We start from the raw sequence: 22200 nt of genomic DNA on the forward strand, positions 1-22200 counted from the left end.
ATTTTAATCTTGTTCTCCTGGGATGTTCACTTGGATCCAAGGTGTCATACTGCTGCAAAACCTACAGAAGCCTGCAGATCGGACCCATGGAAAGAACATGGAGGTATTTTGTCACACTGTTTGGCTTAGATCTTTGCTGGTAGTCAGCATCCACAAGACCTATACAGTAAAGATAGTTCTAGATGATTCTAGAACTACTAGGTACAGATTGACCCCAACATGCAACTCCAGACACAGAGCAGAGGCAAGCAACCTCTGTCTTCTGAAATCCTGACTCATAAAATTTAAGAGATGGAGCATAGGGGCAAAAATACCCCCCCACCCCCCAAAAAAACAACCTTGCCCAAAGCCTGTTTACTGAACTGCTATTATTTTTCTGGCCGCCAGAGGGAGCTGTTTGGCCAAGCAGAACCACAGGAGATGTAAACAGGGCTTTACTTTAAATATTGCTCTCACTTTGTTTCCATATTTGCTCCCTTGAGTATTTTTGTTACTCCTTCTAAGTGTGGACTGAGGCATCCACACTTGGTCTTCCTTCTTCATGAGCTTCAAACAAAGTGTGGAACAGAAACTGAAGGAGGAGCCATCTGGAGACCATTTCACCTGGGTCTCCATCCCAGGTACAGTCACCAAAGGTAGACACTGATGTGGATGACAGGAAGTGCATGCTGACAAAAGCCTGATATAGCTGTCTCCTTAGAGGTCTGCCAAAGGCTGACTCATTCAGCGGCCAATGCTCACAGCTAACCACTGATCTGATCAAGGGTTTCCCAATGGAGAAGTTAGAAGACTGAAGAAGCAGAAAGGGTTTGTGGCCCCATGAGGAGAGCAACAATACCAACCAACTAGAGCTCCCCAAGGTCTAAACCACCAGCCTGGGAGCACATAGGGAGGGACCCATGGCTCCATCTGTACATGGAGGGGAGGATGGCCTTGTCTGGCATAGGTGGGAGAGGAGATTCTTGGTCCCATGAAGGATGAACACCAAGTGTGGGGTGGAATTCGAGGGTAGGGAGGTGGGAGTGGGGGGGTAGGTGGGGGCACATCCTCATAGAAGCATGAGGAAGGGAGATAGGATAGGAGGTTCCTGGGTGGTGGGGGTAAGGGGGGTTAGGGGACAAAATCTGAAATGTAAATATAATATCCAATAAAAAAGATATAAATATGTACATAAATGTAAAATATGTGAATAAATATACATTTCTTATAAATAAAACAATAATAAATATTGCTCTCTGCTGTGAACATCTTTGGTGAATAGAGTCTCTCTGTTTACATACAAAGGCTTGTAGATTTCAGGCAGATTAGAAGCTTCTTCTGTGTAACGTGGTGAAGGAGAAGAGTCTGGAAAAAATGGGATAGATTTTATTTTTATGACAGAAAGGCCTCAAGAATGCCAGAAACACACAGAGAACAGTGGACATGTTACTGGGGAGTGTAAGCTGCATTTTGCAATTTCTTAGTTTGGTTGATACAAGAATTAGTTCTCTCTCTCTCTCTCTCTCTCTCTCTCTCTCTCTCTCGGAATCTCAAGTACCATTTCATTAAAGTTTGGGAGAAAAACAACAGAGCAGGCAATCTGTAAGTCTTGGAAGGGGAGAGGTACCACCTTCTGAATTGGGCAAGCGGCTCTAGAAAAGAGGGATGCCTTCAGACAAAACAGAAAGCTCAGTGTCAAAGCAAGCATGCTTACGATTGCGGATTGTATCCAGAACTGATGCAGAAAGGGAGAAAAGAAGCAGTTAGGCTTTTTTTGAGTTAAGATTCAAAAAAGTGGTCAGGACTATGACTGAAGCTCTGAAGCAACTGCCCCAGGAGCTCCTAGGATGCTTTAAGTACGTTGTCCAATTAAGATAAACATTGTTCCTTCCATATGGAGTGGAAATTTCTAGTTCTTTGGAAAGCCAGTTATGTCAAATGATGGTTGGCTGGGGCACACAGGTAAAGGGTGTCTTGCTAAAAACAAACACTTGGAAGGCTGTTTTCCTGAAGCAGACACAGGCTACAGGATGTTTGGATATAGCAAACACGTGAAAGGAGGCTTGATGAGGAGTATAAATATGACCCCACAGACAGTGGGAGATGAGCACTGAGCCATGGTTTGGTTTGTTCCCCCTTGTTACTCTTCAATAATGACACACATGTATTGGCTTGCCTTACATAGCGTTGTTGAGCTCAACTTGTGATAACACTGCCATTGAGAGAAATCACCCAAGAATTGCCCTAGAGGTTCCTGCAGCTTGCCACTTCTGTGGTCTGGTCTCAGGCCAGTTGTCAAGCCTGGCGGTTCCTTCAGTGTTGAACTACAGCTTCCTGGTGTTTACTTGCTGAAAGGACTTGACTGTAGCTGCTGGTTGGTGCCTGGTGTCCGCCTGCCTAAAGGATTGGTCTGCAGCTGCTGAATCTTATTTGGTGTTTGTTATGGGACTCAACTGCTACCAAAGAAGATCAAGCTTGTCCCCAAAGAACTATTGCTGAACAGGTCCACTTCCCCCATGTCCTAATAATTTTTCTCTTCCACTATCTCTGCTGGATGGTGTGCTAGAGGAGAGGTTGAACCCTTATTAAAAGTAGGTTGCAAAATATTTATGCCTACATCCATATGCTTACCATGTCTTCAGATGGATCAACTTTCTTGAGAAAGGATGTACTGGCTAACTGATTGACAGGTTCAGTAGGATTAACTTTTTTTAAGGGAGTGGCAATAGCCGAAAAGTTCAAATTTGAGGGACAGATTGGAATGTTATGTCTATCCCAAGGACAAAAAGTAAAGTAGGACTCAGGTTGCATTCTTTTAACTAAGAAGTAGCTTTCCCTCAATGGGCCTCAACAAAGCCCTATTATGTTCACTAATTCTCAGGGTAAATGGGAGATGAGGTTCTAAGCTGATCATGATGAAGGGGTTCATCCTTGTAGTGGTTTGAACCCTGTAAGAACAGTAAGCTGGAGAGAAACTGACTAGACATGGATTGTAACCCAGGGGTGGATATACTTTCAGCAAACAGCCAGAGAAGCAATAAAGCCTTGGTTTTGACATACCAGATCTTAAAGCTGAGTTTCTCCAGGAGCACCCCTGATTGGCTTAGTTATAGCAGAAAGACCACTGAAGGACTTTCTTCTTTGTAGCTGATGCTCAGATGTTTCAACGGTTTCTTCAGTGAGCTGATAGCTCATTGTCTCTAGCACACCCCACTAATTAACCAAAGAAAATCCAAAGCTTAGAAAGGTGATTATTCCCAAGGCCTGGGAAACAGAGGCACTGAGATTTGAGATTTGTTCTCTGTCCCTCTGATCTCAGAGCCCTCCAATATATTCTATGCTAGTCCCTTATTGGGGTAGAGGACAGTGGCGTCATTGTCTTGGGGCAGGAAGGGCAATGTGATTGGCAGCGTGAAGGCAAAGACTCACACGAGCTCCATTAGTTTTCACGTTTGTTTCTCTTGTCCCAGGAATGAAGAACAGACCTGAAAACTGCTGTTAGTTGCCTGCCCACTTGACAGCTGAGAACCACTCTGGTTATGCCTAATACAGAATCAAATTTTAGTCTTCATTTTAACAATGCATGTGAAATATACCTCCCTATGGGATTTGTGAACTTTAATTGGAAGCACGTTTGATTCTAATAAAAATCTCTTCTTGCTTCAAATAAGATAGCAAAGGAAAGCAGACTCTGTAGAAATTCTAGATGCCTCAAAAACAAAATGTTGACAAGATATACTTCTTTTCCAGTATCAGAGAAGCTTCTGGATTACTTGATAAAATGGGGCGATGTGACCATTTTAATTTAAATTTCATTACATGTGCTCTAGGAATTAACAATACTTTTTCTAATGATAATAATGCATTAATAGCCTTTTGAAATAATAAAGCTTGTTTGAGAATAAATTTTACTTTGACATATGAATTAGTTTTGACAATAGAAGAGAACAAGAATTCCTTTCAATTCTGCTAAAAGAGGTGATAGGGGATCTTAATTATTCATGATCTGTAATGAGCATGAGTATTTGCATTTTAAGAGTCACAGTCCCTTTGAGGGAAGACTTCCAAATGTCGTAAATATGACTGGTTTTATTCCACTGCCTTTGTGTATTTGAATTCACTGTAATTCCCCACTGATTGTGATGGTGCTTACCGTTGCTGGATCTTTGATGAAAGGATCAAATTTTAAAGCATTTTTTTTTTTTACATTTCTTTTCTCTCTCTTTTTTTTTTTTTTAAATTTTTAACATTTCTAAAAGGTGCTAGGAATTTCAAGTCAGCCCTTTCTCTACTTTTTGTTACAAGAAGCCAGTAGGTCTCACCTCAAACTCATGACTCTACCTGCCATCTTCCTACCAAATGGCCCATGTGAAGTAGAGGCAGCTTATACTGTTATTATGCTCCAGACCAGTGGTTCTTAGCCTTCCCAACACTGCACCCCTTTAATACAGTTCCCCACACTGTGCTGACTCCCAACCATAAAATCATTTCATTGCTACTTTGTGACTTATTTTGCTACACTTACGGATCACAATGTAAATATCTTGTATGCAGGATATTTACCACCAAATGTCGTAAATATGACTGGTTTGATTCCACTGCCTTTGTGTATTTGAATTCACTGTAATTCCCCACTGATTGTGATGGTGCTTACCGTTGCTGGATCTTTGATATAAGGATCACCACCAAAAAGGTCATGACCCTTAGGTTGAAACCACTGCTCTAAACTATATCACCCAAAATACACGTTGGAGCCCTAACTCCTAATACTTTGGAGTGTGACTGCTTTTGAATGTTGAACTTTTAAAACAAGACATTAGATTAAAATCAAATTCCAAGGGTAAACCATAAGTCAGGATGACTAGTGCCCTTATAAGATGGTCGGACGGAAATAATGGCCACCTACAAGCCAAAAGAAAAGCCTTGAGAGAAACTAACCCAAGTGATGCTTTGCTTCTTTTCCAAGATGGAGAAAGCATTTCTTTGTTATTAAGGCCTCTCTGGCTATTAATCTGCCAACATGGTAAGTTCTAGAATCATTTGGGAGATGGACCTCTGGACATGTTTGGGGGGGGGGGGCTTATCTGGATTCGGTTAAATGAAGTTTTTGTTTTGCTTTTTTTTATTTGTTTGTTTTTTTGAGACAGGGTCTCTTTACATATCTCTGACTTTTCTGAAACTCACTGTGTAGTATAGGCTAGCTTTGAACTCAGAGATCTACCCATCTCTGCCACCCATCTCTGCTTCTTAAGTGCTAAGATTAAAAGTGTGTATCACAAACACCCAGCTATATCCTAAAGCCCTGGGGATTGGATTGACTGAGAAGAGTACATTTTTTCCCACAGCTGGCAGTACCATTTCTAGGATGAGATTCTGAGTAAAAAGAAGTGGAATGAGCCAAGGCTTTTGCTTTTCCCCACTTCATAACTGGAACAATGTCACCAGCAGTCTTGACCCCCTGCTGCCTTAATTTTCCCACAATGATTGAAGTTGTGCTTCAGTTTGTGAGTCAGAATTAGCCTAGCCTTCCTTAGATGGCTTTTGCCAGAATATTTTCTCACAGTAATAGTTATGTAACTAAGAAAAATGGTAGCAAGAAGTGGGGCCATTTGTTTTGGCTACTCTGCCTAAGCTCCAGGATCATGCCATGCTACCAGTCCCCACCCAGCTTCCTTTGAATCTATGACAAAAGATACACATACAATTGTTTCTTCTCAACTTGCCTTAAACTTTAGTTGTTAAGATACATCTAGTCTCTGGGCAGTGGTGGTGCACGCCTTTAGTCCCAGCACTTGGGAGGCAGAGGCAGGTGGATTTCTGAGTTTGAGGTCAGCCTGGTCTACAGAGTGAGTTCCAGGACAGCCAGGGCTATACAGAGAAACCCTGTCTCAAAAAAACCAAACAAACAAACAAACAAAAAGATACACTAGTCCCTGCTAAATGTCCCTGACCACCCGCCTATATCCTATAGGAGCAGCCAGAGTGCCCGCCCTCCAATACTCCAAAGACCTCACATGGCTGTGTGGTTCTTCTCTCTCCAAAGCATGGTGAACATCCCTTCCTCCCTTGCATCTGTCTCTTCCTCCAAGGATCTGGAAGTCCTACCTATTTCTTTCACTCAGCAATTGGACCATGGATTCTTTACTGACAGATCAAGAATCAATTGGGGAACAGGACCTTAGCACCAGAACCACCTCTACAGTCATTGCTATGATAAACCTGATCATTTTGGGTCTTAAGCCTTTGGAAACAGTTTGCAGGAGAAATGTGAAAGAGTTTTTAATGTTGAGTTAGAAAAGTCTTTGGATGTAGGTACACCTTAGTGGACTACTCTGGTGAGACCCTGAAAGACAAGAAAGCTGAAAGAAATGCAGACTGTGGAAATAGACTAGTGGAAATTGCAAGGCAGGCCAACACTCAGATTGGCACTGAGAAAGCAGCTATATTGTTGAAAAGAATGCACCACTGAAGAGAAACCTCCTCACTACACTGTAGCAATAGGAAGAGTCCTGAGGGCAGCCATAGGAGATTACATTTTGTGAAGATCCAAACCCAGTTGAAGGGTTTGCCTTGATCTTCTAAGACAACTGTCTATGGAAATCCTTCCCATTGGAAATGGTACCACAGCATACAGATGTGGTCCAAGGAAGCCAGGCTACGTGTGGTATTGACTTTGTAAGTATACAAACTACAAGAGTTAGGAAGTTGTGGAACCCTCCACCATGATATTGGAGGGAGACTGAATCCAGGTGATGTGTGACAGGGTCTGAGTCTCACAGGGTCATCGGCCCCAAGAGGCCACTGGGTGAACCTGTGAAGGTAAGCCCAAAGTGCAATGAAGACTTGGGGATACAGGAGCTGAGATGTCTGTAAGATGTACACTAATAAGAGGTTCAGACATGGAGTAGAACTACCAAAGAGAGAGGCAGAGCTGGGAAGGAGGAGCCACCTAAGCCTTTTGGAGCACAGCCATTTCATCCCGAGTCCCAGACACTGGACATGGATCTGCAGTAATTTGTTTGTCTTTGTGGATTTTAATTTTGTTATATACCAATTCTTCCTTTTTTGAATGGGAATATTTGTTCTTTGCCATGCTAAGCTGAAAGTATGTAACTATCTTTTAATGTTGTTTTTAAACTTTTATTTTATAGGAGTTCACAGATTGCTTTGAGTCTCAGATGAGCTGTGAACTAGGTTTGTATTTATTTTCTTTTTTGACTTTGGACTTTTAAACTGTTACAACTGTTCGCAGCTATGGATATTTAAAAGTTGGGTTTTATTCTGCATAATGAAATTCACTTGTGACTTTGGGGACAAAAGATGAGAGATTGCTGTTTAATGTGATGTGTTCATGTGTTAAGTTTTAAAAAGACTGATCTACATTCAGTACACCTTATAAGTCAGACAAAAAAGTCTTTCAAGGGGAAACTGAGGGTCAGAATTTTGACAGTTAATATCAGTTGTGAACTTGAGGAGTTCTGGAATAACGTAGAAAATGGTTATTTCTCTGGTTATGCCTGTGAGACATTATTTCAATTAGGTTGAGATGACAATTCAATTCCACTGTGGGTGACCCTGTACATTCTAAGGATCTTGGCCAGGTTTGTTTTCTCTGCCAGTTAAAGAAACAAAAGTCAGGAAAAACTCAAATATAACAGGTAGTAGTGGAGAAAGCAAACATCTCTGACAACATCCACAGTTAAAGGCATTTATTGGGGTGAGGAAGCACAGGCATGCAGCAGACACGCATGCACACACATGTACATGCACACACACACAGAGAAAGGGAGAGAGGGACAGAGAGAGGGACACAGACCCTTTGTAAAGCAGAAGGGAGGGATTCAGGAAGCAGAAAAATCTAGTCTGTTCTTAAGGGGCCGGGTTTGTTTGTTTGGTTAGTTTTTGTTTTGGCTTTTAATCTCTGAAGAATTTTCCTCCCATAATTTAGGGTTGGTCAGTTTGAAGAAAGATAGGATTTGATTGGCCCACAACTATGGTGTAACCTGTCCTGATCTAGCCTGAAACTTATGGAGCCAGTCCATCAGCAGGGGCCTGCTGGTGGGAAGAAGAAAAAAGACTACTAGCTTTTGTTTTAAGCTGCCAGGCTCTGACTCAAGTCGGGGGTGAGGAAGAAGCGGGCCATTATGGAAGTTCACTGTCTTTATTGCCTAGCCATTGCTACTCTCTGTATGCCTACTAGGGAATCTGTCTAACTCCTCATCTCAGCACTGGGCTCTGAAATAGGATCCTGATTTGCATATAAAGAAGAAAGTGAGCTGAACTTTTGAGAGATTGTTTTTGCTTGGTTTGACGTGGATGAAACCACTCCTAATCAGGACCTTTTGCGGTGGGAAGATTTAGAGGCCAAAAGCCACACGCCTTTAATCCAGATTTTTGAGGTGGGATGATATACCTTTAATCTGGGCCATTCCTTCTGCTGGAAGCTTATATAAGGGCATAAGATGGAAGCTCTTTGTCTGCTTGCCCTTTCCTTGCTAGCACATCTATTGCTTCACTGGCATTACAGTCTACCTTTTTTTTTTTTTTTTTTTTTTTTTTTTTTTTTTTTTGATTTCAGCATCTACTGAAGTCCAGCTGAGATATCCAGCCTTGTGGACTTTGCAAATACTGAATTCCTGAACCTTCTATTCACAGCTAGCCATTTTTGAATTAGCTGGACTGCCACCAGACAAAAGAACTGATAAGGTTCAAGTAGGTTCAAACCCTGGCTTATCTTATAATTGAAAATCATAGGAATGTAATTAACTCCCAAACAGGTTCTACCTCTCCTGGAACTTGTAACCATGGTACCCTATTGATTGGACCATGATAATGGGTCACTGTAACATAAAAACCTAGAGTTCTTTGTTCTAATGAGGCAGCTAAATAGCCCCCGAGTGCTTAGGCAATGAGCTTCTCTTCTGGGCATCCTTCCTGCAAAAGGTGTTTAATCCCTGATTCACACCGAATAAGATGCAAGCATTCACATCCACCATGAATAAAACAGTTTGGACAAGCAATGGCCCCCTCCTTCATCAAGGACCACTGCAGGGGAGGCCTTCGTAGTAAAGAGCAGTACCTATATCTCCTATAGAAGGCCTCTCTCCCAGCCCCTCCATACTTTAGGCACTTACTCAAAACCAAACCAGATTCACCTCCATCCAAGGGCTCAGCCATCTCCTTCCTGCCTGGCATGTAGGGGAAGCTCGAGCCTATGGACTTCCTTCCCCAACTCCTCGAGGTCCCCAGTGGTATCTAAGAGATTGAGAACCACAACATCAGTCCCAGATCTCACTGTTTCTTGCCTAAAGAAACACTGGCTGGGACCGCTGTCTTAGAATGAGTTCTGCCTTCCCTGAGCTGCATGTTGGTGGCCTTCCTGCATCCCAGCTGCGAGGTAGACACAGAAATCAACACATCTAGGAGTTTAACAACCTGAGATTCTACTTGTTTTGGGTTATGTATATCCTCCCTTCTAATAATGCACTGGACAGCCAGCCTAGCTCTTTTATGTGCATGTACTATACACTATTTTTGCTCATGGAAAATGCACTTATCCACTTTAGACCTTCACTGCATCTACACACACACACACACACACACACACACACACACACACACACACACACTTCTATAAATGAAAAGGTAAAGGTAAATTTCTGTTCTGCTAAAAACAGTAAAACTTTGTTTCTCTTCAAACATAATTCCTATGTATACAGGTACAAAGAATAGAAAGTCAGATGTGGGCTGAACTGATTTTGTGTGCGTGCACAGCAGGTCAAAATTGTGTCAAGTAAAGCTTTAGGGGAAAATTCCATATTCAACATCATATGCCTATGCATGCTTGGGCATAATGTATCCTGAAGAGGTTTGTGGCAATTTCCTCCATGATGGTAAGATTGACCAATACAGGGTACAGTCTGTTCTTCTTTCTCCTTTCTGAACAGGACTCCTGGCCTTTAGTTCAGCAGGAGCTTACTGAGAACTATTAATGTCTCACGCTGTCTTGCAACTTATTATGATGTGACTGCATTCAGGACTGTGGGTATGGAAGGTGGAATCTAAGATGCTGAGTTGGATTTCTTAAAGATAAAAGTTTTGGGCCCTCCCACCAGTTGACATGTGATTGCTAAGGTCCACCTTCCTCCACCAATGGGGTGGGAGGCCTCTTGGGTAGAAAGACACCTGGGTAGAAAGACAAGGATGTAGAAAGAATGTGTATAATGGCTAGGTCCACAGAGAAGTTCTGGACTGCTTATTTAAAGAGTTACTAAACTGAAGAGGAATAAACTGTCCTGTTCTAACTGTGATTATTTGTAGACCCTGAATTCAGTGGCTGATTACTACAATGTGTTATTAAGAAACACTTTAGGTTCAAATAGTGTCAGTTGAGTGATACGAACAAGACAGGAAACATATTTTTAGAGATATTTAATGATTTGTTTTTCAAATCAGTACAAAAAATTTAAATACAAAATTGATTTGCCATTTAAGTCCCAAATCTATTCATGGAAACTCAAACAAGTTACCGTCTTTTCATCATTCTTTGTTTCTGTAAAATATTTGAGGACAATGGTCCTCTACAGACATTCCTTTCCCCTGTGGGATGTCATGCTTCGTTAAAACTCTCTGTTTAAATAGAACAATGCCAGTCTGGTCCATTTCACATGGAAAAGCTCTAGTTAATTTTGAATTAAATAGGGATCATAGTACTGTCCCTAGAAAGTAGAACATATACTTGATTCATCTTCTTGCACACCACTGTGGACATGATGAACAACACTCAAAAGGGAAACACAGGTACATAGATAATTATTTAAAACTCTTCTTAAATTAAATGGAGTATCATTTAGCTCTGATATTAGCACCATGGTAGAATATACAGTATCTGGCATAGATTTTGCTCCTCCTCCATTTAAAAGCTTAGAAACATATGCCTGATCACACACACACACACACACACACACACACACACACACACACACACGAGGCAGGCAATTGAGTAACAACCAATAAATAAGTTGGAAGATATCTCAAAAAGTGAAATTTGGCTTAGCTTAAGAGATAATTTCTGACTTTTGTCGTTCTTTATGGAAACTAAAATACCATACATGTACAGATAAAAGCAACTTTACAACCCATCTTGCCGGACTGTCCTCCAAACCATTTCAATGTAGCTATTTAGTGGAAACAGCCAGGGACCCATATGACTTCCATAGTGACCAGCTATAAGCCAGTGTCCCCAGGAGCGACTCCAAGGATAGCTATCCAAAGAAATGCTGTTCACTTGGCAAGTGAAGGTTAGGTAGGAAAATTCTTTTGGATTCGAAAGTGCTTTTGTATAATTAACAGTGAATGAAAAACCTTGTGCTAATAAACACATCCTTTTTTAAAAAAAAAATTCAAGAAGAAATGGTGCCTGTGCATCATCAAGGGAAAAGACAAATAGTAAGCCAGGACCAGAAGAACTGTGGTGATAAAAATAATTCAGATTTTAAATAGACCATGTTTCATACTGTATTTATTTGTGTATTTTCCAATCTATGTCTATCTTCAGCTCTTGATTTTTAACTTTTGAGAAAAAATAGAATTCATTCTATTGCTGTAGTCCTACATTACCCCCTAAGCAAGTAATAGCAGATGAACAGTAAGCCTTCAGCTGATTGTGTTGTGAGAAGCTCTCAAAGAACCTACTATGTGCCTTAATTAGAATCTGAATTTTTTTTTCTCTTTTCAAACCTGTTTGAGCATGCGGTGACATCATAGGTCAGGGTGTGCTATTGCTTTTTGACATTCCAGCTATCTTCTCCAATAACAAAGAAACAGTCATTTTCCTACAACGGTAGTCCCTGTTGCTGAAAGCAACATGCCTGCTTTTAAATACCTAACTTTACCATTGCTTTTTTAAAATATAATTTTTCCTATGTAATTCTGAATTTTTTCCCCAAATTAAAAAAAAAATGATTTGGACTTTAGCAATTGACTTTGGAACTTCATGGCATAAGTCATGTTTTCAAAATTCATAGTTACTTGGGAAAAAATGACAGCTACTAAAACAGGTGCAAACAAGGTGAACCCTCACTACACTTGGCTGTGTGGACAAATTAGTGTTTTTGTTTTATTTAACACAACTGATAATTGCTATTAATAATAAACATTCACGAATCGGCAAGGTTATTTGAGGGAAAGCTTTGTAAAAAATTTTGTTTATGTTGATTAGGCTATGTTATATATTTCATGGAGGGAAGAAGAAGAAAAAAAGAAAATCAAGTTACAGAAAAATTTCAAACTAAAACCCTTTAAATGAGTTGATACATTAATGTCTCTGAGCTAAATGACGAGCTCCTGTGGGCTCTGCCCTGCATCCCATGCTAGCATCTCCTGGCCTACATCCCATGCTAGCATCTCCTGGCCTGCATCCCATGCTAACATCTCCTGGCCTGCATCCCATGCTAACATCTCCTGGCCTGCATCCCATGCTAGCATCTCCTGGCCTGCATCCCATGCTAGCATCTCCTGGCCTGCATCCCATGCTAGCATCTCACTCATTTGCTATGCAAATAGACTGCTGAGCAAATACACAATGAGCCATTAGTACACCTCTTCTTTTGGGGACACCACACACACACACACACACACACACACACACACACACACAATTCTAAGTAGTCCTGCAGCTCAAAGCATTGCCTCTAACATGGAGAAATATCCTTTAGACTAGAGATTACCATGGACTCTGCACTACAGAAGAACCCTCCAACATCCCACAGCAAAACATCTGCATGAATAGAGAGGAAAGTATGCAAATAAATACAGTATGTAACCGTCACCACCAACCTCTTAAGGCATATTCAAAAATACTTTCTTTAAGGGAGCACAAAGAATGAATGACTTTCATTAGCTATGATGTTCCAGACTGAGATATTTTGACTGATTTGAATAAGCAGGCTATGAAATCATATAACATGGAACAGCTAATATGAGTCCACTGGGTACAACACAAGTGTCAGAACTTGATCTGTAAATCTGTCCCATCATTCCATTACAATTCGCTGTGCACAGGATTAAACATGCATTTTAGTTTTTATTTGTACATGATGGTCCAAACCTTCACTTAAATATAACTTTCCAACTATTATAAATGTTTTGAAGCATTGTTTTCGATTGATTTTTTTTTTTTTTGGTGTGTCATTTTCTTTTCTTCTATTAAATCTCTTATTTTTCTTTCTTTTCTTTTCTTTTTTTACATGGGATACAATAAATATCCTGAAAAGGAGGAGTGGACATATTGCCCGGCATAGAGTCCAGCAGCCTGTTCTGAAGGCATTTGGAGGAACACCCGGTCTCCGGGCCGGAGCATCAGTACTGCGCTTCCAGATGCCTGGTCTAGAAAGCCCTTCTTGTACTCGTCGTATGTGTACATCATGGGCTCGTTGTTCTTAAAGAGAGCAACCCATACGTTGCCTCCCTTGCAGTGAACATGGTAAGCAAAGTAGTAGACACCAGGGACTTCACAGGTGAAGATGCCGGTCTGCGGGTTGTAGTTCTGCCTGCCGTTGTATAGCAGCTTGTCAAACTTCACTGGAGCCCCCACCGGTGGGAAAGGTACAGTCAGCTCGGCAGTAAATGCAGGCATCTCATAGGCTGGCCCTCCGTTCTTGCCCTTTTTGCCAGCATAGGCATGTGGAGGTTTCACTCCATCAATTCCTAGTCCCATATCTGGCAGATACTCTCCCTGGGGTGACGGTGTAGGGGGCATCACAGCTGGGGGTCCTGGGGGCCCTGGAGGACCTGGGGGCCCAGGAAGGCCAGGCTGGCCTTGAGGCCCAAGGGCACCAGGTTTCCCTGGGGGACCGTGAAGTCCTGCTACTCCTGGCTTTCCTACACCAGGGAACCCAGGGGGCCCTGGGAGGCCTGGTTCTCCTTTGGGACCCGGAATCCCAGGGGGTCCAATAGGGCCACTAGGTCCTGCAATCCCTGGAATGCCTGGGGGACCCTGTAGACCCTGATCCCCAGGTATGCCAGGTTCTCCTTTGGGTCCAAGTAGCCCTGGAACACCGGGAAGCCCTGGCAACCCTTTGTGACCAGCTTCTCCCTTGGGTCCTATAGGACCGGGCAAACCCCTAATGCCAGGGGGACCCACTTCACCAAGAAAACCTGGCTTCCCAGGGAAGCCTTGGAGGCCTGGCTCTCCCTTGGGACCTGGTGGACCCTGTGGTCCTATAACCCCACCTTCTCCTTTGGGTCCAGGGAAACCAATAGCACCTGGAGGGCCCATGGGACCCGGGATTCCAGGTAGGCCTGGTTCTCCAGGGGGACCACCCATTCCAGGAGCACCTACTGGTCCCTTTTCCCCTCTCGGCCCAAGAGCCCCAGGAACACCCCCAATACCCCGGTCCCCTTTGGGTCCTGGGAAGCCTGGTTTTCCAACTCCTGGGAGGCCTGGGGGTCCAGGCAAGCCTGGCAAGCCTTGTTCCCCTTTACCACCTGGAAATCCTGGTTGGCCAGGGATCCCATCCTGACCAGGCTTTCCAACTCCAGGCATCCCAGGAGGTCCTTGAACTCCTGGCACACCAATAAGGCCTTGTGGTCCAGGTTCCCCTGGAGGCCCTGGCTTCCCCAGGGGACCCTGGGGTCCAGGAAAGCCCGTCACTCCTGGTTTTCCTACTCCTGGTAGCCCAACTGGACCAGGAGGGCCATGCATACCTGGAGGACCCTTCAGACCTGGCAAACCAGGCATCCCGAAGCCCTTCTCTCCTTTGGGACCCTGAAGTCCGGGAGGTCCTGGCGGTCCTTTGGGCCCTCTCTCACCTTTTGCTCCTGGTTGCCCTGGTAACCCCGGCCCACCCGGTTTTCCGATGCCAGGAAGTCCATGAGGTCCTGGAGGTCCTTGTGGCCCTGGGATTCCCATAGGTCCGATTTCCCCCTTGGGTCCAATTTCGCCTTTTGCCCCTGGCATGCCCATGGCTCCTGGCTTCCCAGGCATTCCAGGCATACCCGGCTTCCCAATTCCTGGATATCCCTGGGGTCCTGGTTTTCCTTTGATTCCAGGCATTCCATGACCTGGCAAACCGGGTGGCCCAGGTGGTCCTCTTGGCCCAGGTTCTCCACGGGGTCCTTGTTCTCCTCGCAAACTGGCTAATGGTATTTCTCCTGGAAAATAAGGAAAGGGGCAGGGGATATTTGTTATCTCTTATTAAAAAGAAGTAATAGCAGCCATGTGATTTTTGACACAGTTGACTATTATATATTGAATGGGAAGACTAGAGATAGTATGTTCCCCTTTCTGAACCTTCCCCTGTATGGTACCAGTATTTAAAAGAAAATCAAACTGTCAGTTTCTGTAGTGTATCTGAGTTGCTATTTGAAAACTTTTGCATGCAGCTGCTTATATAATCAGCATTGGTTAAAGTTTAAAAGCTGAAAAAATAAAATTAACAAAAAAATTTCCAAGTACAAAAGCTGAAGATGCTATTATGTGTTCATTGTGCAGAATTTGGGAAGGTGGAATTTGTATAACTGGGAAAGAGTATCGCCATGGAGCCCACTTAGCAGAGATAACCACTTGACATGATATTTTCATTTCGTTTGTTTCGGGCACACATTTGTGTACACTTTAGAGAATGTTGGAGTAATATTCTGTTTTGATTTATTTTTTAACACTTTCTACTTGAAAATTATATTGCTTTTTTCCCATGACCATATTATCAATTTAAAGATTTCATTATAAATAAATGAATTACGTGGTATATGTTTATGGGCTTCAAGATGATGGTATAATTTATTAATGAAATATGGAAGAATTAAATCAAGCTAACCAACATTTCTGTCACTTCACATACTTATTTTTGTAGGGTCAGCATTGGAAGTTATTCTTAGTATTAAATATATAATATATTACTAACTGCATTTACCATATTTGGTAATAGATCTAGAAATAAAGACAAAATATTAACCATATTCTTGCTGCCTGCCTTACACTTTTGCACCTCTTGTCTATTGTCTTCTCCATCCCCCCCCCCCCCAATTCCTTACATCCTTTAGCTTCTGGTATAAAAATGAGGAACATTCTATTCTCTGCTTCTGTACTTTGTTATGTTGCGGCATGCTAATAAGGTGTGTGGTTCTTGTCATTTTGTGCCTAGCTGGCTTGTATTATTTTTAATTTAATAATGTGGGACTAAATATTTCATTGTGTGCTGAAAAGTGGGTGATGAAAATCATTCTCCCATTCACCCAGGGAAAAAAAAAAGAAAAGCCTTTTATTTTGCATGTGGTCTGATAAATATCTCTCCACATCTGTCTCCTAGACCCAATGAATTTGCTTAGTGTCTCTGACATACTTTAGAATTTCTCAAGCCTCAACTATACATTTTTGGAGTGAATTTTGTTGCTGGGAAATTAGGGTTTTGATCAGAAGTGAATAAAACACTTTAGGGTGGCATGCAGTTTAAACAAAAAAGAAGCTTGGTTTAGGAACAGGAAGTTCTATCTTTCTAGCCTTGGCATGACATTATGACTGGGTGCCTTTAGCTGCTGGCATGCCCGCTTTTCTATTACGTTAGCCAGATTAATAGAGTTACATTACAAAACCAGAGTAAACATAGGAATGCTGTCATGCTTGATGCTGAAGTACAAAGCATATGAGAGTATGCTTGCTGTGTTTTGCAGGCAAACAACTCTGGATGATGTCCCGTGCTACTGGGAATAGTGGGGTATATTTAAAAAAAAAAGAAATATGTGGTTCCAAAGTCGTCTTTCAACTATACGTAGTGCTTAAATCTTATTGTGTTATTTGCAGAACTATGGCCAGGAAATAAAAGAGAACCTCACAAATCATATTCTTCCTGGATAGGAATAATCATCTGATTACAAGATGCACCGGAAGCCAGGCAGGCCATGCAAGGAGGGAAGGAAAAAGGACTTAGATAATCCCCTCAATGGTATGCCAGCTCCTAAAGAGTAAAATATGAGGAATATTTACATTAACACACACTATAGGATTAGTAAGCAAATTGTAATCAAAGGAGAATCTGAGGAAGCATTCTATTATTATTATTATTATTACACTACATGTTACTGTGGAGCCCAGGGTGGCCTCACTCTTGTGATTGATCTTACTGCCTCATCCTACTCACTACAAGCATTCACCAGCAGCCTGATGTATCCCACCTTATTGGTCTGGTATGCCTGATGTACGGTGCCTAGAACACAGTCCTCCCTGCCTGAGCATCTGGAATGACTGGCAGCTGCGACCACTCAAAACCCTTCAGTGCTTTAGAGCTTACACGGCGCCCCTTGCCCTATGCCACTGATTCAACAGTCTCATTTTAACGATCAAGGAAGTGAATTCATAGCTTTCTTTGATTTCTGGGTTCTAGGCAGCTAGTTAGTGTTATTAGCGTTATTATCTAGGCTTATTAGTGTCAAATCAAGTTGTTCTCCAGGACAGTAGTTTCTGCCATTGTGTGGGGGAAACCAGTGGAGATGATCTCCACTTCCTTCATGGTGATGTCTACTCTGATGTGCCCATGTTCCCCACAGACGCTTTGCTTCTGAGAACTCCAGAAAAGCAATCTGAATTTATGGGAAGGTATCTCACAGTAACAGGTACTTTGTAGCTTTAATAGACCTCACACACATTCCTAGAAAGTAACTGGGAGGTATTCTGTGCCCTTTAGCTTGGTTGGCTTGGTGACTGACTTGAGTACTTTAGAGCAGCACTGAACACTCTCAAGTGTATCACCTAGTTTGTGAAATGTTTCATTGTATTTTTCTTTTATATAAGTTCCTAAAGACATTGTTTCTTAGCTTGGAAGACGGACTTGTCAAGTTTCTTTAACCCCCATATCTTGCTCCTTCTGCTCCATGAACTCCCTGCATCTGGCTCAGAGTTCACACTACATATAGCTGATGAACGTTTAAGTAAATTAATAATATACATAAGGATAGACTGTGGCTAAATATGCTCTGCTCAATCTTTTACTGGCTAAAATAGCAAAATCAAAAATAGATCATAATTATACTTTTTATGATGTGAGGACCAAACCCCTGTATTAATTTTTATTTTTAAATTAAAATATAATTACATCCCATCTCTTTTTTTCTTTCCTCCCTCCAGTTCCTTCCAAGTGCACTCCAATTTCTCACAAACTCATGGTTTCTTTTTCTCTTTAATTATGATTGCATATATATTATATATATTATATATAATGCATATATATAATATATTATATATGCATAAATATGTAAATAAAACCGGTTGAGTCAATTTAGTGTTGCTTGCATGTATATAATTTCAGGGCTGATCACTTGAAATTGGATAACCTGACCTGAAAGCATTTTCCTTGTTATCTTTCTAAGTTTGAACTTTGAAAAATAATGGCACTTGATTCACAGCAATTACAAATTTAAAAATAAAAATACTACATAGTTTCCTCCTCAACTTCTATAGCTTAGGAGTCTGGAGAGTTGCTATTTTGAAACTGTGCACTAGGATGTTACCTTTGCCTTTTTTGGGCACCACTTCCTTGCCCATTCTTGGCACAGGTTGGATTTCCTTCATATATTGGGGTAGGTGTGGGTACTCTTTGCCATATTGCATGTGGGGCATCTCCTTGCCCATGGAAAGGCCATCTTTGCCCAAAGGCATGTGAGGTACTTGCTGACCCAAGGGCTGGTACTGTGGAATTTGTGGTGGTATCTGAGGAGGAATTTGAGGTGGCAGAGGCTTGATTCCATAGTAGGCACCGGCCTGAGTGAGTCTGACAGAGCTCAGGGAAATAATGAGCAGTACTCCCAGCAGCTGTAGAGGCCTGGGCGGCACAGCCATCACCTGTGGAGAAAGAAACACACCACAAAGTGAGCATCTTCAGGTTGAGGGATCCCTCTTTGTTTAGACACAGGTTAGGAAATGTGGAGAAACCCACAGTCTCAATTGTCAGAAAGTTACAAGAGAAGAAGACCATAAAGTGAAGGCGCTACCTTTTAATAAGAATTTAAAAAAAACATCAGAGGAGTTGAATCTGCCAAATGAGAGCAATTATTGGAACATAGTCTAGAGATGGCTAATTTCTCCAAATATAAACTCTGAAAATTTCCCATAATATCAGAAAACCTGATTTGTAGTTTGGGATAAAACAATCCAGCATGAAGACACGCAGGTAAGTGTTGCTATATGACCAAGTTTTGCCAACTGAATATCATTGTACTAGATGCTTCTTCCTAGAAGGTCCCCTGGGGGCAGTAAGCCTGCCTCTTTCTTTCTGCCACCTTGCTTGATGGAATGCCGATATGCTGCCTAGAAATGGACCAGGACCCTTGGATCGTTTCATAAAGTTATGCATTGAGGATTGTAGAGCCCTGGTTGACCATGTAGGAGCTACATCAAATCATTAAATTTGGAAGAGAGAATTTGTGTTTTATCTCTTTACCTCACCGTTCAATGGGGCAGTCTTCCAACTGAACTTTAAAAGGAAGACAGTTGAAACGCATAGGTTCTGACAGGAGCTGAGATTGCTCACCTACTAAATGCTTTTCTGGATGCTTACATTTGTCATAAACACATATAAACATGAATGCACAATGAGTGTAAAAGCAACACCAAAAACTACAGAGGAAGGGTATTTCATTTGATAGTGCCAGAAGGTCATCGTCAAAACCACTATCATAATTATGCACTTTTTCCTTCTATTTGAATGCTATGAAGTAACTGGTTCAGAATTTGGCTAACTGAACTCAGAGTCCATTAAAGTTTATCTTTGAAGTTTTATGAATCAAAGGGAGTTTACAAAATAAATTAATTGCATAAATAAGATACAGGGGGATGACTGACTAGTCACAAGAACAAACTGTTTCTAAGCTATTTAATGGTTCCCTTTGCAAGTCAACAGTTAACCGAATAAATATAAATGGGTTTTATCTGTTTATAAAAACCAGCTTGAGGAGATCTCTGCTTGGTAACACCCCAGGCTGGAGACCAAACAGTTCAGAAAAATGTAATGTGAGGAAAATGGACACCAGGGGGCAGGCATGACACACTTGGAAGTCTGTTCAGTGCTCCACACCTCCACATTCCATGGCTGAACGAGTACTACCTCTGAGTAGCTGCTGTAAGCTCACACCTTATTAAAGGACGAATTGAAAATTAGAGAGTGTCACAATGCTGGAGAATGAGAAGTGGGAAGAGCCTCACAATCTTTATTGCAACTATTTCCTGGAACACCTCAAAAAAGACTTGTGTACAAGTAATTTAAGTTCCCTTTCCATGGGAGTTTTTCTTTATAATTCTGCCTAATTTAATTGTGGATTATAGTGTCCTGGTTTTAGAAAATCTGTGTTGAATTTGTGACATCCTATTGAAGGGTAATGCCAAAAGTCTGAACAGAATACAAAAGAACTCATTAATTAAAAAGAAAAAAAAAAAACCTAAAGTGACTCCTTACCAGAAAATACATTGCTTTTCCATTTTTCCAAATATACAAATTAATCGGTTTTTTTTTTAAACCTTTGGGAATAAGTGATGTAACATTAGTCATTAAAATTATTTATAAAGCATTCTCTGTGATACAATCATCATAGTTACAAGAAAGAACTGTTTATTTCAAGCATCTGAATAATACATGTACTGGTAAGAGGGAGCAGATAGAAAGTTGTTATTTTCTGTCACTCTAAATGATTAAGTGGTTATATGAGAAGCCATTGGGAAAGAACCATGAGATGAATATTGATTTATTTATATTAATATTAACTCATTTTAGATGTAAAAGAACATCTATGTTAAAAGCTCAGCTGAAATTTATTAAATTCCTATCAGAAACCATGCTAGGCCCACCTGAGAATACAAGGTTGAATACAGTATGGTCAGTGAGTCCTGGCCTAGGGAGTTACACTGTTGTAATGGAGATGATACATATATGCACCTTTAAGGAGTAGCAAAAGACAGAGAAAAAACATCTTTCCTCCATCAACTCCTGTTCTTTAAAATCCCTTTTTTTTTTCGAAGCAGCAGCTTTTGCTCATTGCTTCTCCATGTTTTTTTTTTTTAACAGAGACAGTTTACAAATATGTAATGCAACACAAACTTCTTTAAAACACAAAAGCAACATACTATACACACTATTTGTCCCCACTCCCCTCCAAGACTGGTTCTTAGGCCATATTTTTTTTCTTTTGTCTAAATATGAATAGTTAAATTCCATCCATCTCTTACAAGCAGGTCTTACAAGTAGGTCTTAGTTTTATTTTACATCCTTTCTGATTTTAATATTCAGTATCTTTAAGGTACTCGCAAGTGATCTGAAAGTGTTAATCCATACCGGAAATGTGTGGTAATAACTAGTAACATAGACGCTAGGGACTTCGTTCTGATGTAATTCTGCCTTTCGAGGTGAACGGATTCCATCATCGAACCTTAAACGTGTGGTGCTGTCTTTAGTAATAGACTTGCATGCTCGACTTTTGCCCTTCCAGCAAAACACTTGATGTGCTGTTTATAAGCCAGGACACAAGCCCAGGTGAATCCCCAGGGCTCAGCAGGACCCAGCTTCCCCCACACCACTTCCTCTCACTGGCTTGGCCTTCCTCTCTCTCAAACCACCTCATGCAGTCAGCCTTCTGCCATTTCTTTGGCTCTTTGTTTAAGTAAACTTTGCTCAGTTTTAACTTGAAAATTTATGGAGGAATTTACCGCTTGACTTATCCCTACTAATTTCCTTCTGGTCCCTGAGGAGAGTTTTGGTGGTCAACGTGGTATCGTGGTTCTCTCACATCATTCAAAGAATATCAGAAGTGCTACAGTAGAGAAAACCTACAGGGAAGAAGCAGTCTCAGAAGCCCTGCTGAGATGCCATGGCAGTGGGTTCCTGTGCCTCTCTTCCGTTTCTGAAGAGCACAGTATACTTTGAGTTTTCTCTCCTATTTTCCTTGCTTTTTAGTTTTTCTTTTATGATTGATGTGTGTGTGTCACATGAAGATAAGAATATTTAATGGGTGTACACAAGGCGTCTTTGCCAGCCATGTAGACGAAGTGACGGCTCTCATGCCAAATGCCATACACTCTAGAACTCAAAAAACCTTATGCTTGAGTTTTAGCTCTGCAATTCTCCGTGCCTCGGCTTTGGCAGATCCCTCATCTCCACTGGGTCCCAGTTTTCTCACCCATGACACAGAAATGACAATCTCTGCCTGCTCCTCAGAGTTGTTACAGTAATATGAATTCTT

The 22200-nt window shown here is 41.5% G+C and overlaps 1 protein-coding gene across 2 annotated transcripts in view; it reads right to left on the reverse strand.

Annotated features, from left to right (window-relative positions):
- Positions 1 to 10395: 10395 nt before the first annotated feature.
- Positions 10396 to 22200, reverse strand: part of Col8a1 (collagen type VIII alpha 1 chain) — a 134788-nt gene continuing 122983 nt past the window's right edge. For both annotated transcript variants that reach the window (XM_034514890.2, XM_034514889.2), the window contains 2 exons: positions 18484 to 18814; positions 10396 to 15132 (listed from right to left, as the gene is read on the reverse strand). In XM_034514890.2, the coding sequence (XP_034370781.1) occupies positions 13223 to 15132; positions 18484 to 18811 (2238 nt within the window). In that variant the 5' untranslated portion in view covers positions 18812 to 18814 and the 3' untranslated portion in view covers positions 10396 to 13222. The remainder of the gene's footprint in view (positions 15133 to 18483; positions 18815 to 22200) is intronic.

Source organism: Arvicanthis niloticus, chromosome 12, assembly GCF_011762505.2.
Source record: "Arvicanthis niloticus isolate mArvNil1 chromosome 12, mArvNil1.pat.X, whole genome shotgun sequence".
NCBI lineage: Eukaryota > Metazoa > Chordata > Mammalia > Rodentia > Muridae > Arvicanthis > Arvicanthis niloticus.